Here is an 18,858-nt window from a genome sequence, read left to right on the forward strand (position 1 = left end):
CTGTCCCCACAAAGGATCTTGACAATAAGGGCAGCTTTACAGTAGCTGGAACAATAAGTACGTTAGGAGAAAATATTCCTGCAAACAGATATGTTGTTGGCCTTAGTGTGTTTTGTGAGATCAAGATCAGCTGCTCCATTTTGAACTGAAGGAAAGGAAAACATTCTGGTAAAATAATACGAATAATAATGGTGATGATGGTGATTTCGTTTCGGCTTTTGCTTGGGAAGCCATAAAGGGAGCCCTGTGTGGGCTGACAGCAGAGGCTACTCAGCAGATAAGTCAACCAGAAGCCGTTTCTGCTCCTCACAGATTTGAGGGCAGTGGCTTGCACAAGCCTTAAATGCGACTGTCAGTCAATCACAACGAAAGGGGGAACGCAGGAGTAGTTGAGACCAACGGTCGTTGGAGAAATGCCTCGAACGCGGAGCAGCCTCATCCCCGCGCTACCCTTTCCTAAAGTGGGGTGGGGGGAAGGGAGCGGCTCCCGCAGAGTACGCAGGCGTCAAAAACTCAGTTAACCTTGCGTGGAGGGAGCCAGACGCGAGAAAGTACATGAGAGCTAAAGAGCGGTGTGAGAAAGTCCATTATTGAGAACGGCGGGGGGTGGGAATGAAAGCGACGGTTCATTCTATTCTCCATCGTTTTGGGACCTACATGGACACTCCAGAGAAAGCACAACTAAATATGCAAATGATTCTCTCATCAATCAGAACAAACTTTTCTTTGAAGATTGATAAACAAACAAAACGACTCCTTTTGTCCAAATGGTACAATCCATCTGCATTTTAACCAATCATAAAATACTCTCTTAGGGGTATCATAAATTACCGGGTAGAACTAAAACGATAAGGCCAACGCACGCTAAAATTGTAGCTTCGGATGACATCATCGTTTGCCTGAGAGTTGGAAGGGGCAGGATGGCGTCACGCCGATGGAGAAGAGATTGACCATCGACCTTATCAATCACAAACTGATTTTCTTTTGAGCGGCATATGTTGAAAACCAATGCACCGAAACCATGGGCGGTGCCCTGGGCCCATAGGCGGGAAAACATGAAAGTGACAGCCAATGGGAACAGTCTGGCGAAGCGCTTTAACCAATCGACTTTTCCTATTTGGAATCCTCCGATGGAGGCATCAGCGAATGAAGGGAAGGGTAGCGGGGTTCTTCGTGTGCTGTTGCTAAGATAGCTTCGGCTTGTGTTTCCCTGCGACTGAGAAGAAAAGGCGGTTATTGTGTCCTCCACAGTGGAACTCATAAAGGCCTTTTTTCTAGCAGGGTCTCCAGAGGGACTCACTCACTTTCTCTCTCTCTCTCTCTCCCCCCCCCCCCATATCAACCACCCCACCCCACCGGCTTCCATGAGTGTGTGATGTCTCTGGGCTCCATTTAATTTTTAAAATCTCAGCCCTCATAAATGCACGTCTCTTCCTTCAGCTTCCCCGAAGGCCCATTTTTATGGTGAAGATCAATACAGGCCATGGTGAAACTGGCTGCCAAATGCATCGTGGCGGGTGAGTCCCTAAACTGGCCACCACGGTTTTCAGTTGTATCTTCTTCTTTTTTTAAATAGGGCCTGGATAATCCTAAATCAAGACTTGGGTCAGGAAACTCAGTTACTTACCAGCGGTTCCCTATCTAAAAACGGCACTTTAAATGAGTTAGGTAGGTAACTTGGAAATAAGGGCCAGGAATCTGCTTGATTCACAGTAGGTTGAGATTCCTCCTAACCTTAAATTGAGCAGCCAAAGCGCTAAGGTGGCTTCTTTGGCTTGGTGTTAATGCTGGTATATTCCATAAACTGTGTTTAGGCTTAGGGGAATTGTGAACCCAATCACTTCTTGTTGCTGCTTTTGCAACAGTTCAGGCTGGAGTTTTTCCTGACCGAAACCTTAAGGATGCCGGCAATCTGAAACTTTTGAGATTTCCCTCATGCAAATCATGTGTTCTACTTGTGCTAAAATTTTTAACCAGTGAGAATTACTTGCATGGCAGTTTGATGGAGCACACATAATTTCCTTACCTTTGTAGGACAGTGTTCTTTCCCTACATGTCTGGTGTCTTTTGGTGTCTCTAAATCCAGGGTTTTTCAAATTTAAGGCTGCAGAACATGTTAGCTGAAAAATAGTTCCCACAACCCCAATAAAGACCCTTTTTCCTGGTGTCTATTAGTCTCTTTCAAAACCTATCAAAATATCTACATTGCCAAGATCTTCACTGCATTGGCACAGGGTCTGCACTGCAGTGGGTGATGAGAATCAGGGTAGATTAGAATAGTAAATTAAGACAGACATAGGGTGTGTTAATGGTGGAGAAAGGTGGTAAGGGTAGCTAGGTAAATGCCTGTAGTATGACATAGACAATTGTATAAGAAATACCTCAACCCCAGAATGTGGGCTGTATGTCTGTTTTAAATAAGGTCTGTACCACATACGGGCCACCAGGTGGGCCATTGGCATTTAAAAAAAAAAAAATCATCACTAGAAAGAACTGCCACCCTAAAAAACACCATGCTAAGCACATTTTTTTATTATTATTTGTGGCTTTTTGTGCCCATTTTCAGCTATCTGTTCTGAGGTGTTTGATGATTAAAACTGCATGGGAAATTTCTACTGTCAAGTCTTCATAGATTAAATTAGTATTCTAATGGGAGCTTTATTGTTTAATTTTGTTCCTAATTATTCCAAGCATGGAATTTGTCCCACATACTGATATTAAAGAGGATACTGGAGGTTGGTGCTTCATTCTGTAGCATGCCTGCTAATTATTTAACTTCAAGCATTTTTTTTTTTAAAAAACTAAATTATTCAAATCAGCCTGGAAACCTGGAGGGTACTATAAGCATACCCTTGATTCACCCTTGAATTTCTTGATTCACCCTTGAAACACTCTTGGGTTTCCTTTTCTGTGGAAAGCCTAGTATAAATATAGGCTTGTTTAACATAATCAATAATAATAAAATGGGAGAAAACACATGATTTCTTAAGTAGAAATGGCTTAATCAAAGAGCTTTTTCATCCCTTTGTGATGCAGGTGATTCAACTGTGGGGAAGACTGCTTTGGTCCAGATGTTCTGTAATGATGGGGCTCATTTTCAGAAAAACTATACCCTGGTGAGCCTTATAACAGACTGAAATACTGAAGAACTAAATATTAATTATGATCCTTAAGATCAATATTAAAACAATTTTTTAAAACCACTAGAGTCAGTTTATACCCAGTTATTTTCAGGTGGGAAAACTATTCAATTCCATTTTCCAGTACATATATATACACACACAAAGAGAATGGGGATCCCTACAGTGGTCTGCTCATGTAGAAGCTCAATTGGAACTGGCAAATATAATGCCAATCTGACCTGTATACTTTAGTTTGTTGGCTAAATATATGTATGAACCCATCCTCAAGTAATATAGAATAAACTTTAAAGGCTTTTAGTAAAAAAAAAAGAGATTTAATTTACGGTAAATGAATAAATCATTTTTCAGCCTAATTTTGTTTTTTCAGCTAAGATCTTAGAATTAAATTTGAGTTTCTCTGACTGAAAAATGTCTAGCACTGGGTATTGTGAAGGGTCACTTGAGAGACCTAACACGTTGTAAAATAAACTGATTTTATTATTATTTGATATATTTTTCCATGTTCTGATCAATAGACAGTAGGAGTGGAACTATTGGTGAAGACAGTACCTATTCCAGGAACAAATGATAGCGTGGTAAGATTGGCTACGATTTAGATTTATATTTTTAAAAAACTCCTTGAACAGACAGTTTTCTCAGAAATATTATTTGTGTTTTGTTAAGTTTAGCTATTTGTGTTCAGCTGCATGCAACTTTAATATTGGCTGTGTAGAAATAGGGATGGTACTTCATTGTCCTTGAATCTTTTAATCTGAATTTCTCCCAGATTAAAAAAATAGAAACTCATAATTAGTTGCACTATTATTATTTCAGATTTATTATAGCCACCTACTCCCATGAACTCTGGATGACTTATAAATACCAAACAATAAAAGCAGTTAAAAACACATAGCACCATAGGGACCACAAACTAAGACAGTCATAACAATACCAAACCAAAACAGGCTCACAAACGCATCATCCCAAACCTAAGGCCAAAGCCAAGTCTTATGTGTTTCATAACCCCAGGAGAGAGGGAGCTGTCCATACCTCTGGAAAGATGCTGTAGAGCCATAACAAAGAAGACCCTCTTCTTAGTTCTTAGATTTAATAGAGATCTGGAGCACACCCGCTCTACCAGAACATATAGGTGGTCCATAAAGATTGGAGATAGACAGACCCTAAAGTATCAAGGCCCTAAGCTATAAAGGGCTTTATTATAAAGTAATAACCATATTAAATTGCACCTGAAATCTGTTAGCAACCACTCACCATAGCAGCAATGCTGGTGGATATCCTGAGAGGCACCCATTAATGCTTGCCCTTCTGTATTTTGTACCAACTCTAGCTTTCAGATGGTCTTCGGGGCAACTCCATGTACAGTGCAATACAGTTGTTATTATTATTATGCTTACAATAATATAGTTGTGCAAATTACTTCATTTTTTGATACTATACAGGTAGTCCTCGACTTACAACAGTTTGTTTAGTGATCGTTTGAAGTTACAATGGCACTGAAAAAAGGGGCTTATGATCATTTTTCACACTTATAGCATCCCCATGGTCACGTGAATAAAATAGGGATGCTTGGCAACTGACTCATATTTATGATGGTTGCAGTATCCCAAGGTCATGTGATCTCCTTTTGCTACCTTCTGATAAGCAGTCAATGGGGAAGCCAGATTCACTTAACAACTGTGTTAATTTAACAGCTGCAGTGATTCACTTAACAAATGGGGCAAAACTCACTTAACAGATATCTCACTCATTTGTGGCCGTATGTCAAGGACTATCTGTATTTGCCTTATCCAGCCGCCTTTAAATACAAATTGCATTATATAAGCTTAATAAATATTATAGCTGTCTATATTTGCATGGAATGTTCAACATAGTATGTTTGTTGGAAGTATTTTGCCTTTTGTATATTTTTGTTTGAGCCAAATGTTTTGAAGGTGGTATTTGTGTCGTCAGAAAACCCAGTAAGAGGAGAATACAACCTATGTGAAATTTATTTTACATCTATTGTGTCAAATTTATTTTAAGCTCCAATGGTCATTGAAAGTCTTGTATTTTTGCATCAGAAATATGTAACTGTTAAATTGCTATTTTCAGTACAGTATGCATTAAGTTAACTGGGAATAATAATTGGACCTATTGGTTTATGTAAGAAAAAGTAGTTCAAGGTCTATAGACCATTCCTTGAACTCATTCCATTGCACTGTGTATTGTGGTGACTCAGCACCCACAGGCTAGTTCTTGAGGGAAGAGGGGGCATGAGAGAATGGCATCTTCGCAACTTAGGTATGGCCTGGAGCTATTCTGTCTATGGAGTGAATTTATGTTCTTAACTCAATAAATTACATTTATCTTTTATGCTGCAAGCTGATTAGCCGCTTGCGGAAAGAGACGTTTCCCCAAGCTATGTCTGAAAATTCTAAAATTCAAAAGCTGTTCTAAACTGTGGAATATTTTTTAATTAAACAATACCTTTGTTCTCTTTTCAGGAACTTTTCCTCTTTGATTCAGCAGGCAAAGAACTCTTTTCTGAAATACTAGATAAATTGGCAAGTGTAAACATCTTTATTCATCTGTCTTTTCTCCTGAAAGATCTGTTTGTTTGGATGCTATGATTCTTATTTAAAATGTTTTTGTTTTATTTATTTTATTTCAGTTATAGGATATATCATCTAATTTTTAAGACTGCACAGTCTTAATTTGTAAGACTGTACAATATAGAAGATGCAGAACAATTTTTTTCACAAAACAAAAAAATGTCCAGAGAAAATAAATACCATCTCACAAATCAGACAATCTAGCAGGAGGTACACCCACTCTACCCCAAGGCCAAGGGAAAAAGCTAGATCTTAAGGGCTTGTCTAAACAAGGTTGGGAAAACAGACATATGACTCTCTAGGGGGAATGTCATTTCAGAGCACAGCTACTGTCACAAAGAGGCTCTATTTCCAGAGTTCCATTAGGGTGGAATTGCTTAGTAGACTCTAAGTATGCCAGATAAGCAAATAGTCCCTAAAAATCTAGCCTCTATGCCATGAAGTCTTCGGAGAAGGGCGGTATAAAAATGTGAATAAATAAATAAATAAATAAATAAAGGTCCTTATAGATGATAACCAGCACCTTCAATTGTACCTGGAAGCCAGCTGGGAGCCATGAAGCATTGGTTTTACATGGCTGTATTAAGTATGCCAGGAACTGCCTTTGCAGCTGCATTCTAGACCAGCTGCAGCTTCCAAATGGTCTTTAAGAACAACCCCAGATAGAGCACACTGCAGTGGCTCAAATGCAAGATTTATTTATTTATTTATTTATAATTTAATTTCTATACCGCCCTTCTCCCGAAGGACTCAGGGCGGTTCACAGACTTATTAAAACACAGAATATACAAAGTATAAATCACAAATTTAAAACAAATTTAAAATGAAATATTTAATAGGCCCAATTAACTAAAACGGTCATAGATCGATATAAAACCCTTTAAAATTTAAAATTATAAATAAATTAATTAAAACACACTTAGGCTAGTCCCGCACGATTAAATAGTAAAGTCTTCAATTCCCACTTGAAGGTTCGGAGGTTGGGGAGTTGGCGTAACCCCGGAGGTAACTCATTCCAAAGATGACCAAAGTTTAAATCCATTACCAAAGAAATTAGATAAACTCTAAGAAATCCTGTCTCTCAGGGTTTTTTGGCCCAACACGACTCCCATCTGGCCTATGAAACCAAGGCCATTCCCTCCTTGAAGTCCTCTTTCCCAATGGAAAGCACTACCAGTTCCTCACTAGGGCAGTCCCCAAGCCTTTGTTCATTTGTTACTTTTCCCAGTATAAAAATATCAAAGAATGAAACGGTTTAGAATTGCCTTATTTGCTGAGTTTCTTAACTGAGTACATTTCACTCCTTTCCTGTGTCTGCATAGAAAAAAAAATGTAGAGATGGATTTTTTTAAAGGGGTGTAGCTTTGTGAAAGAAAACCATAACTAGGGGTGGGTTTCACTTACCTTTGCTTCCGGTTTACTTCCTAGCATGAGCAGATCGTATTTGATGATGTCTAGGCGGGTGGGTAGAGCCTCCCGCCGCTGCTGCTACCAGTTCACCTGAACTGAGGCAAACTGGTAGCAACCCATCACTGACCATAACCTATCATTTGGGAGATTTCCCAGAGACCAAATATACCAGTTTAGAAGAAAACATGCTATATGTCTTCATGCAGTGGTAGCTGGTCTGATACTTGTGCTAGAAAGTACAGTTGTGTTATTTTCTATAGCTTAATTGCTCAGAGATCTTGAATATGTATTCTTATTTTGCAAGTTTAAAACACAGAAGTAGCGGTAACTGTTTTAATTTGTTTTTTAATTGATAATTCAAAGAGTAAAGGTAGCCCACATTTACTTAACAATGTCTCTAATTTTTTTTAAAAAGTAGAAAGTTTAATTGCAATTAAAGGCATCATTTTCTCTTCCTCTAATTTATTTCTGTCTTGAATCAAATTGCTTTGTTTCCTTGGATATGGCTGATATTCCAGACTTTAAAACAAATGTACTCTTATTAAATGTTGTTTTGTTCAGTCATACATTTTTGGATAGATGTATATTTAAAACTTAAAAAAACATGTCTCCTTTTATAAATAAATGATATTTCCAAATGGAATGGATTCTGGATTTTTAGGAGGGAAAAAGACCATTTTAAACTGGATTTTATTATGTTCTACAACAACATTTTGTTATTTTCCTTTAGAGGCTGTAGGATTGTATGGATGATTTATTTCAACATAATTTATAGTGTTTTCCTTTTACTATATAGTGGGAACAGCCCAATGCCCTGTGCCTTGTGTACGATGTCACCAATGAGCAATCTTTCAATAACTCTGCTAAGTGGCTAGAAAGGCTGAGAATCCAAACAACAGGCATTCGTATTCCAGGTAGGAAATTTTAAATGTCTTTGCATATATATTTTGTTTCCATATCTCATACTCCTCAAATATGCTGGAAATCAGAACCTTCTTCAGTTTATTCAACCATGCATTGCAGCTTATTCCTTTGTGATCCTTTTCTCTTCATATATGTCAGACAATTCTTTTCAACTTGTTAGCTTGCTTATCTGTAACAATCCACTATTTCCTTTTCTTTTTTTTAGGTGTCCTGGTGGGCAATAAGATTGATTTAAGTGATAGGAGAGTTGTAGAGCGCAAACAAGCACAACAGTGGGCAGAAGCAAATGGCCTGGAATACTGTGAAATATCAGTAGTGAGTAGCTTTACTTTACTGGATATATCTAAATGCATTTATTTTCATTTTAAGGAAAAGCTGGATTACTTTGGTTGATTTTTGCAGTAGCTTGATGAAATAACACTATTCATCCATTTGTAATTGTTTCTTTTTCTCTTTACAGAAAGAGATGGAAAATTTTGAAGCTCCTTTTCACATTGTGGCAAATTCTTTCCACCAATTGTACAAAGAGAAAGTAGAAATTTTTCATTCATTGGTATGAGGTGTCCTTAAGTACAATATGGTGAATTAAAAAGAAAACACTCTAACAGGCAAAATCATTTGAACATGGAAAGTAGGTTTTTGTTGTATGGTCATTTGCTTTCCATCATAGAGAATTATAATTCTTCAACTATTATTTCAGATTTCATCTGCTTATTTGTTTTTCCTATGATGGACCTTTTTACAAGAAACATTGTTTTTGGTTATCATTTTTACATGAATTGAGCGTTTAAATATTGTGAAATATTTGACAAATTTCATAAGGAGAAATCTATCAAAATTAACAAACATGCCATTACTCTGAACATTTCAACAACTCGGACAATCTGTTTCTTACAATTGAGTTATATCAGGTAATTTGTTATTCAGAAATCAATATAAAAGATATATTTCAACTTTAGTTTTCTAAAGGTCAAAATTCTTAATCCTTAAAAAACTTTTCTTCTGTAACTTTTTTTCTGCCATCTCAAAATATCATTTGGTGGAATTCTATTTGTATGTTAGTAATTAAAACCATTCTTATAGGCCTTTTTTGTTGCCTTTTCTAACTTCAGGGGTACCAATTATTTTAATGGAGGAAAAAGGTTGAGACACCACTTTGCAAAATGTCATTCATAGTACTATATTCTAAAAATATTGCAGGTTAGTAGATCAATTTTCCAGGGTTTTTTCATATCTTACTAGTATTCATATCATAAAACTAACTGGTGGACTTTTAACATCATTATAATGGTATACAAAGAATCTGCTGGGAATAATAAAGAATGTGTTTTTTAAACTGAAAAATTATACTGGAAAGACTTGTCATAATGAGCTGGGGGCTCAGAGCAGGTCATTGCACATAGTTCCAAAAGATCCTATTGTTGTTGTTTTTAAAAAGCCTTTCAATAATGATTCTGCCAGCTAGAAATGGGACAGATATCCATCATAGATTTAATTTCAAACAAAAATTATAGAAATCCACAGATATTGAATTTGGCATATCTTACTACATACAAAATGAGTGAACCAAAAATGAAGTTGGTGCATTGCTTGGGTAAATTTGAATTATATGAAAAAGGTAGGATTTCAGACTATCAGGTCTTCAATGCTACCAGAGGAGAACACATTTTATTCCTGTTGCAAGAAATGGATAGTTCTGCCTAAGTCTACTTGCTTCTAATTTACTTGAGTTGCTTTCCAAAACATTGCTCTTCTTGAACTAGCTTGCTTTCTTTTTTTCTTGTATGGCTGCTCAGTGCTCTTTGCAAAAGGTCATCTGGCTCATTAAGAAAGCAAAATCTGCAATTTAAAGACCATATCAAATGTTTTTAACAAGTTTGAGTTGAATAGTTAGGTCACAAGCTACAGTATTCTGAGTGTATCAATATTTAATTAAATGTATCTTTCAGATTTAAATCTATTAACTATACCCTAGAGCTGTGCACCTTTCCTGACCACCTGAATCTGTATGTTTAGACACAAAGCAATTTTAAATTACCCTTGAAATTGCTGCACAAAACCTTTGAGAGATACAGCTTTGACGCTTGAGCAGTAGGTTTGATGGCACGCTTTGGTTATTTCACAAAGTGCTTTGCACAGCCCAGCTGTACCCTGCTGTATTCCACATACACTTATTAATATTAATGTTGCTACATATTGCTGGATACATATTGCTGATAAGAGATCAACAGGTAATTAATACATTAATTATTTCAGTATATAGTTAGCTATGTTTGGTAACTTCAAGTGGATATTGCATTCCTCTTATTACTACCATTGTTGACTTCCATGTTCTAAGTGCACTTTGTTAAGCTGAAATAATTGGTAGAGAAAATTGCAGATTGAAAATGTTGGGCAGTTTGGAAATACCATATTTTTAATCCTGCATTGGAAGTTAGAATCGTCAAAGGTTTTCCATTCCTGGTTTTGTTATCATGATCCTGAAGGAAGATTTATATTTGGGATATTCAGATATGAAATTTTCTTAACCTTTTTGAGCTACTGTCCTATTTACTTGTCAGGTGGCAGCATGAATGAAAAAAGGCGTGATTGCATGTGAAGTTCATTTGACGATACTGCTTCTCCAAGGAGTAAAGAAACAATGGTCAAATTCAGGTTAGCAAGCAAGCAAGCAGACATGGAATCTTTAGTGGATTTGATGAATTTGTGCTTTTAAAAATCCATGCAAGTTTTTTTTAAAAAGTAGCAGATCATTTCTTAGAACTGATCTAATATGCCCACTCGTATAGTAAAATGTACATGAATTGAATCCAAGCCATTGATAACCATTTATTGTGATTGTATAATGAGCTCAGTGGCCACATGGAGCATTGCATATAGTTGATGGCAGAAATAACACAATATGATTGACAGATGATATACCTGAAATGGCTTATTTCATAAGTCATAATGGAGATAGCCCAGTTCAACGTCATACTTGGTTCTGGATTAACATTAAGAAAATCAAATCCATAATCTAACATAGGAAAAACATAAACATTTGTAACTTGAAATATAACATTTATATGTAATCTAGACTGTTCCTTTAAAAAATATTTTTCTTTGAACTATCTGTATTTTTAGGGACAATTAACAAGTAAATGATGCTGCAATAATAGTCTTTACATTGGTATTCCAAATTTCATTTATGGCTAATAAGCCCTCCCACTTTTTGATTAATTTCTAGCATTCTTTGTCTTTTCAATTTTATATACTGATTTTAATATTTTATTGTACAGACTTCCCCTGTGAGAGATGCACAGCTCTTGAATATAAACAAATGTATGAATGTGTCAAAGGGGCAGATTAAACTCGGCTTTAGTGGGAGAGTATTACATTTAAAAGCTCAGTCTCTAAACAAAGCTCTTTCTATTCTCTATATTATCATGGTTGGAGATCTAAGAACTGTTTTCTTAGGCAAGAATTGAACCATAACAGCTTCTACTACGGTTGATAGTTGATAGTGCTTGAATTCAGCCTAGTACTGAATAGAGTACAGTGGTAACCTTGACAAATTTTAAGATTAAAATCATAATCCCTAACCCTTCATTTTATATATATGAATAATAATATAATAACTGAATATTGTTCCCTCTTGCATCAAAGAGAATCAAAATGAGATATTCTTGAATTTATTTTTTTCACTCTCCTCTCTCTCTCTCTCTCTCTCTCTCTCTCTCTCTCTCTCTCTCTCTCTCTCCCCCCCCCCCCCACCTCGTTTATGTAATCATTCTTGCAATGCTCCTTTAACACTATCTTCATATTACACTACATGGTGTGGCTTTCATTCCTTACGGATAGGAAAAATGGCTAAACAGAAGTGACAGCTAGCAGAAAAGAAGGGATAGAGAGCACATAGTTAAAGAAGACTTCATGGGAACAGGCTACTTTCTATAAACCTGTTTTTCTTCACCAAGCAGAAACTCTACTAATTATTTATTGGTTCTGGGTTTGTTACTTATGAATGTTATCAATGTGGAAAATATTACAAATTTTAGCACTGGGCATGAGTCTTAGCCTGTTCGTAAAGCCCATCATCTCTGTCTCAATGTTGTCCTGTTTTTAGTTGACCAAGAATATTTTTATATAAAATCCTAGATAGAGTCTAGGATTTTTCCAGCCATTGGTATGTTCCAGATGATACTGACACCAAAATTATTATTTACTTCACAGTTCTAGGAAACAATTGAAATGTGATAATCAAGAGTATTAATATGATTTAAAATAAATTCGAATTGGGGTTATCCTAAGCAGGCATCCCCTTCATTCTCCTAGCAAGACTGCTTTCATTTATTTTACCATCTGCTCTTCAGTGCTGGAGATGATGCTGGAGATATGTGACTTGGGGCACTCAGGCGGAAACTGGCCTGCACAAGGCCAGGCATGTGTTTGTCTCCTAGCAATGCAGCGGTCAGCAACAATTTTTTTTTGCTGCCATATCGGAGAGCAAGAGCTTGGAAATATTTGAGATGCTATAAGATGGGCTGTAGGAAAGCAAGATTTGGGGAGGGTCAGAGAAGACAAGCAACTGTGGTACGAAGGCAGACTGATAGGCTACATATAGATGTAATAAAAGAGATTAAATAATCAGATCATTTAAAGATACTGAGATATTAGAAGACAGGGATACACGGAGTTGGTAGTTGCTGATAAAATGACTTCATCTGTCCCTCTAGCAGTGAAGAAATAGGAACAGCATGAATCAAGATTGATGGTTGGAAATGCCACAACAAAGCAAGAACAATTCTACCACATGTGGCGGTTATGTTAAAAACCTCAAAGGTATCATAAAGAAATAATCAACATATTCAAAAAAAAATCCAAACAATACATTTCAAACTGCAGCCATATATATTTTTATTAGGTATGATTCCAGAAACAAAACAAAATAAAAAAATCACAGTTTGCTAAGATATTTGTTAACAATTGCAAAAGCAAACTTGTCACAACACTGGAAAAAAGAAATCTTGATGATGTCAGATTGGGATACTAAAATTGGAGCATAAGCTGTAATGGCAAAATGGACAGTATATCTGGGTCAACTACTACATGACCCAGACAGCAGGGTTTTTTTCAGAATTTCTGTATTATATGAGGATATTTTGTGCAAATGGTTCTTGTGGCAGTAATATCGGTGATAATTCTCACATTCTTCTAAAGCAAGGGTACCATCAAGAAAGCCTCCAGAGGTATGGCTTCAATGCACAGGTAACTAGGAAGTGGTTATCAGGCATTGGGTGATATCAGCAGGGCCCCTTTTGTTAACATCTTTTCATCATAACGTGGGGACCCTACTATCTTCCCAAGCAATTGGAACTTCAACAGGAATGAGCATGTTTGGATGGACTATATGGCTGATGAAGTAAAAACAGATCCAACAGTAAGTTTGATTGCTGACAGCTGATTAACATTTAAAGAGATTCTTTGCTCCTTAAGATCTAGTTTCCATGCTATGAAGAAGCAGCAGGATGAAATGGATGAGCAGCATAGATTCTCAAGCACCACCTGCAGAGTGACCCAAGATAAGGTGTTGGAATTGGAATGGAGGCTTCACAAGTCCTCAAGCTGTTAATACATCAATTTAATGCATCTTCACTGCATCAGAGGATGCATATTGACAGATCTGTTAGGACATGTCTACAGATGTCCTAACATTTCCATGACACTATGGTATGAGGAACTGATAGCCAAAGGAACTGTGATGGCTTCTCATTAGCCAAGATGCCTGTTGAGGTTAGAATTTCAAGACCTATAGTCCATGCAAGAAAAGATGTCTTATTTACATCCCAGTAGATGAACAGCAGGAGCCAAATTATATTACTTAAGACAAGTTCTAAAGAGCTAGATAGGCATCAGAGAAAGGGGAATTGATTTTATTATATTCTAGCTGTTAAAGTAAAATGAGTTTAGCTTATCTCTCTCTAAGATGAGTTAGAAAAGCTTTCCCTGCCTGAACAAATGGGAGTGGAAGAAGCCACATAGCTTTATAAAAAGGAATAGTCTTATTACATCACTGCGTACGTGTGCTTATACACCATACCCCAAGACCATAACAAGGTGAGCTAATTCTTTTCTAAAGCAGCTAGGCTTCCATTCAAATATTTTTACAAATGTTCATCCAGTTCAGTAAGGATGATATACTTCCTATAATTTCTGGGCAAAGACCCAAATACAGTCCTACAACTCGTAGAACCATATTTAGTCTTGCATAAATTGAATGCAGCATTTGTGTTGGTTTATGGTTCAGTGTGTCTTACGAATCCAGAAAATTGGGTTAATTGAATAAACCATGGTTTTGTACATAATGAATAAACTTTGCTTAAACACAGCCAAAAAGCTGTATTCAGTTTATATTCATCATAACTCACTATGGGCAGTCCTCAACTTAAAACCATTTAGTACCATTCAAAGTTACAAAAGCATTTTTTCAAGTGAGCTTATGACTCTTTTCACATGACCGTTGCAGCATCCCCCATGGTCACATGATCAAAATTTGGATGTTTTGTAACTGGCATGTATTTATGATAGTTGCAGTGTCCAGGGATCAGGTGATCACCTTTTGCAATCTTATGAAAAGCAAAGTCAGTGGGAAAGCCAGATTCCCTTAACAACCGTATACACCATACACTGCATCTTAAATGCAGTGATTCGCTTAATGACTGGTAAGAAAGATTGTATAGCGGGACAAAACTCACTTAAGAACTGTTCTGCTTAGCAAAGGATATTTGGGGTCAAGTGGTCATAAGTTGAGGACAACCTGTAACAGCATTGCTTTTTATTCCTCTGTAAATATGTAGGGAACATACATAAAAGTACTTCTGTGATATATATCATGTTTATATTAACTGTCCATAAAACCAGTCATTTCCTTAAACATGGACACTTATGCCTAATGTGATAATTTATTTCTACTTAAAATTTAATTGTTAACCAGGTTTATGATTAACCATTATACTTAGCTTTAATATCAATCAAACTATAGAAACTAGTAGAAACTGAAAATGGTTTGTCTTTAAGGGCAAGCTGTCTTGTTACTTATGAATAAATACTGATCTCTTTAACTAGTAGAGTTTGTTTTAGCTAATGTTGTTTGTAATGAAATTTAGCTTTATGGTGCTTTTCTTAGCAACTAATGTCAGAAACTGAAGTCTAGCTAGGATTATGTTTCATAAGCTCATTTATCTTTTTGATTATTTTTCTATAAAGATAGTGTATGTGTCTAGTGAGCTATTAAGTATTTTTTGACAAAGCAGTTCTGCTTGCTTTTGTAAATCCACATGATCCGTCCTCGTTTACTCAAGTTTGCTTTTCATGCTTGTGTATCTTAATATGCCACTCAACTGTATAGAAGAGACACATTAACTCAGCTGTAGTTTAAAAGGGTAAAAGTAATTAAGGTTCCTCTTTTTAATTTTATAGATGTCATATCAGTTTGGTCATACAAATAATTGATGAGTAGTGGCAATTTCAGGGAGAAATATTTCCATCAAATCCATATTGGTGTATATGCAGCAGTCAAAGAGACTGTGTGGCAGAAATGTTGGTATTCTGAACAAATTAAACAGCACTTGGTAATTGGTTATGATGTGTCGTTATATGGTGTTATTCCTGCAGCCTGAATGCATTTTTTTTAAAGCAGACCCCCCCCCCAAAATTGTATCCAAATTTCACTTCTCCATCTCTCATTTTAACATGCTGAAAAGTCTTATCTGCACTTTTCATAACAATATGTAATATTGTAATATGGAATTCCCTTTATCAGCTTTACAGAAGCAGCTCCAACTTTGTTGAAATGTGCTTTTTTTCACTTTTTTTAAAATCCATGACATGAGAACCCAAGATAGCTTACACACTAAGCTACCTACTTTTATCTCAGAACAGCAACTTTAGGAGGTGAATTGTGCTAAAAGTGACAGTCACAAAGCTACTGAAAGATCTTTGGAGTTTATTGGGACTTGATTCTAGATCTCTCTGGTTCCAGTCTAATATTTCAATCACTCCATTGCACTGGCTAATGCATCTGAATGAGCAATAATAGCTGATATACTTATTGCCTGTGCATTTCAAACTGCATTTCACACTGGTTACTTTTAAATATTTCATTCAGAGGAAATAATTGTTGTGAAAATATTTTTTTTTCTTTTTGTGTTAATTTATTAGTATTACCTTTTCATTCTTCCTGGTTTCCCTTCCTCTACTAATGAATGTCACTTCTCTTCTGTTCCTTTATATAATACTTCTCATATACAGTATTACTCTCAGCTCTGTATTTACCCCTTCTAAATCCCTTTTACCTCCTTTTAGTCCATCTCCTTCTATTGCTATTGAAGTAAAGTGAGAATACTGTCAGCATCATAAGGGGACAAGCTGTAAAACTGCAAATCCCAGCGGGTTAAGTTGTGATCCATTTCATTTCTACTTTGTCCTTGAATGTGCAAAGGTGTTTATTCAAGGGGGAGGGGCTGTACTGTATTTGTGTCAAAAGAGAATACAGCCCAGAACAAATGGAGCTAACGATGAATATAGGCCAATTATAGATAAGACTCTATGTAAAACTGGAGTATCTTGCGGCTTTGGGCAAGCTACCAAGAACATGGCATATAGCAGAAATCACACGGATAAGATATATTGGATGCTTTATCCTTCTGTTGAAGATGTGTTATTTGCATGTGTGGCTGCTGTAAAAGGACAATCTCTACTTTCTGCAAAAGGCAATCATAGCAATTCTTGGATTCATTGCATATAAAATAAAGGTTGTCTCAAGATTAGTCTGGCTTTTCATTGCAGCATGAACACTTTGTGACTTATAGTTCACTCCAATCCAAAATGACTATGGATATCTTACATTCCCCTTTTCCAGTAAGAAGGTTAAAAATGAAAAATAATAACACAGGATAACCATTAAAACTTAATTTAAAATCACAAAAGGTGTTGCACCCAATCAATACTCAAAATAACAAAACGTAATCTGTCAAAAGGGGACTTTTATCAGTCATTCCCAGGACCTGCTTAGTCTGGTTTTAATGGCTTTCTTAAAAGTCAAAAATGGGAGCTACAACTGAGGAACTTCAACTTCATGGCCCTGAAGATGATTGTTTCTAAGAAAATGGACCCAGAGCCAGCCTAACCCTGACTATACCTGTACATTATGAAAAAGTCATACATCATAATTGGCAATTGATGAGGGCAATTTTGTGTTTCACCACTATGGAGAAGCTCCATTGAAACCAATACATCTTGAACCTCTAGAAGAAAGATAGGTTATAAAATATGAATAGATATGCTCCTGGACACTCTTTGATGTTACGCCTATCAACAATTGAAATGACATGTGTTTTTCATTTATATCCCTTTCTATTATATTTGAGGCTGTGGCCTTGAAAACACTAGATAATCCTTTTGAATATCTTGAGGTTTACTTCTGAGTAAACACATATGGAATTGTAACATAAATTGGGAAGGGAGTGTATAAAGAGTTTTTATATATACAATATTTCTGATTAACATTTTGCTTATTTTGTCATAACAGGAGATATGATTAGTCACAGGCAACCAGATGTTTAGACTGGTATTTGGCATTTTTATCCACCAGAGTCTTTCCCAAGGACCTGGGACAAGCAGTTGTGGATTTTTGATGTTGTTACAGTTATGATCATGAGATGTAAATTGTTCCAAGTAAAGCTGCCTTTTGCAAATCACTGTTGGTGATTTGTCAGTGTAGATGATGTTCAAATGATGCTCCAGATGTTTTGGGATTGCATATCAAGGGCCTATTGCAGTGGTGGGCTGCTGCCGGTTCGGACTGGTTCAAGCAAACCAGTAGTTTCGACCAGTGGCTGGCCCTGCCACATCCTATATAATAATCGATGCCACGCACACTCACATTTTCTGTTCTGGGTGAACTGGTTATTACAACTGGCAGCTGGCCACCACCTGCCTATTGGTACTATCTTTCATGTCTGGGACACAGTTGTTCTATTTGCAAGTTTCTGTATTTTGTGATTTTTTAAAAAAATACAAATACATCAAAGATACTACCAACGGTAATGGGCCCTTTGCATGCAATCCAAAACACATCTACATTTTTCTTCCATTCTGTTGTCTCCAGGCACTGCAACATCTACAATTCAGACTTTTTGCCTGTTACTTGTCTGATTTCTGAAGTCCCAGAGCACTTTATTTTATTCATTTTCTATTACTTTGCCTATTTTATGGTTCCACCAGTTTTTGCTTGCTGACAAATAGTATTCCTTGCAGATATTCCAATGCACCATTGTTGCTGTTTTGTCATCCATTGTTTGTAGTCAATCTATAGCTGGTCGTTCTTGTGTTGTAGAAAAATATTACATATTTGTGAAATTTTATCTTTTGAGTATTTTACTTTGGAATATTAATATGTCTCATTGCAATAGACATTTTCGTGTATTTATGAAAAGATATAGCTTTAGAAAAGACATATTGTAGTTCTAATTCAGAGATAAATACATATAAATACTTTGTCTGATAAAGTAGTTGTGTTTTTTTTATTAGAAAAGTTTTACAAAAATTTTGACAAACATTTCCCCCCCCTCCTCCCCCCCTCCACCCTCTCTCTTCCCCCCTCCCCCTCCACCCGGAACTTCCCAGAGCAAAATACAGGGTATTACATCTAACAATCATAAGCTAGAATACACTAATTAATCATAAACTCCCATCCCCCCTTTGGAACCTTAACTCCCCTTTTCCATTAAAAAAAACAAACAAAAAAAACC

The 18,858-nt window shown here is 36.4% G+C and overlaps 1 protein-coding gene across 4 annotated transcripts; it reads left to right on the forward strand.

Moving 5' to 3' along the window:
* The first annotated feature begins 1,142 nt into the window (after nucleotides 1-1,142).
* IFT27 (intraflagellar transport 27) lies at nucleotides 1,143-18,525 on the forward strand. 4 transcript variants are annotated; one of them, XR_009156150.1, is made up of 9 exons: nucleotides 1,143-1,517; nucleotides 3,037-3,116; nucleotides 3,659-3,718; nucleotides 5,627-5,686; nucleotides 7,941-8,058; nucleotides 8,274-8,383; nucleotides 8,529-8,979; nucleotides 9,181-9,268; nucleotides 10,630-18,525. XR_009156150.1 is itself a non-coding variant. In XM_058191361.1 (7 exons), the coding sequence occupies exons 1-7, from the start codon at nucleotides 1,484-1,486 to the stop codon at nucleotides 8,625-8,627; spliced, it is 561 nt and encodes a 186-aa protein (XP_058047344.1). In that variant the 5' UTR covers nucleotides 1,143-1,483; the 3' UTR covers nucleotides 8,628-18,525. The 4 variants fall into 4 exon arrangements, 1 of the variants encoding a protein (XP_058047344.1); XR_009156148.1 differs by having other exon boundaries at nucleotides 8,529-9,268; XR_009156149.1 differs by having other exon boundaries at nucleotides 9,181-18,525.
* Nucleotides 18,526-18,858: the final 333 nt, after the last annotated feature.

Source organism: Ahaetulla prasina, chromosome 7 (genome assembly GCF_028640845.1).
Source record: "Ahaetulla prasina isolate Xishuangbanna chromosome 7, ASM2864084v1, whole genome shotgun sequence".
NCBI classification, from domain to species: domain Eukaryota; kingdom Metazoa; phylum Chordata; class Lepidosauria; order Squamata; family Colubridae; genus Ahaetulla; species Ahaetulla prasina.

Bases quoted from the DNA above. Each gene is read 5' to 3' on its own strand.
- IFT27 (XM_058191361.1), top strand. From the start codon at position 1,484: ATGGTGAAACTGGCTGCCAAATGCATCGTGGCGG. The intron at 3,117-3,658 runs GTGAGCCTTATA...TCTGATCAATAG, and splicing joins TTCAGAAAAACTATACCCTG to ACAGTAGGAGTGGAACTATT. The intron at 3,719-5,626 runs GTAAGATTGGCT...TTCTCTTTTCAG, and splicing joins CAGGAACAAATGATAGCGTG to GAACTTTTCCTCTTTGATTC.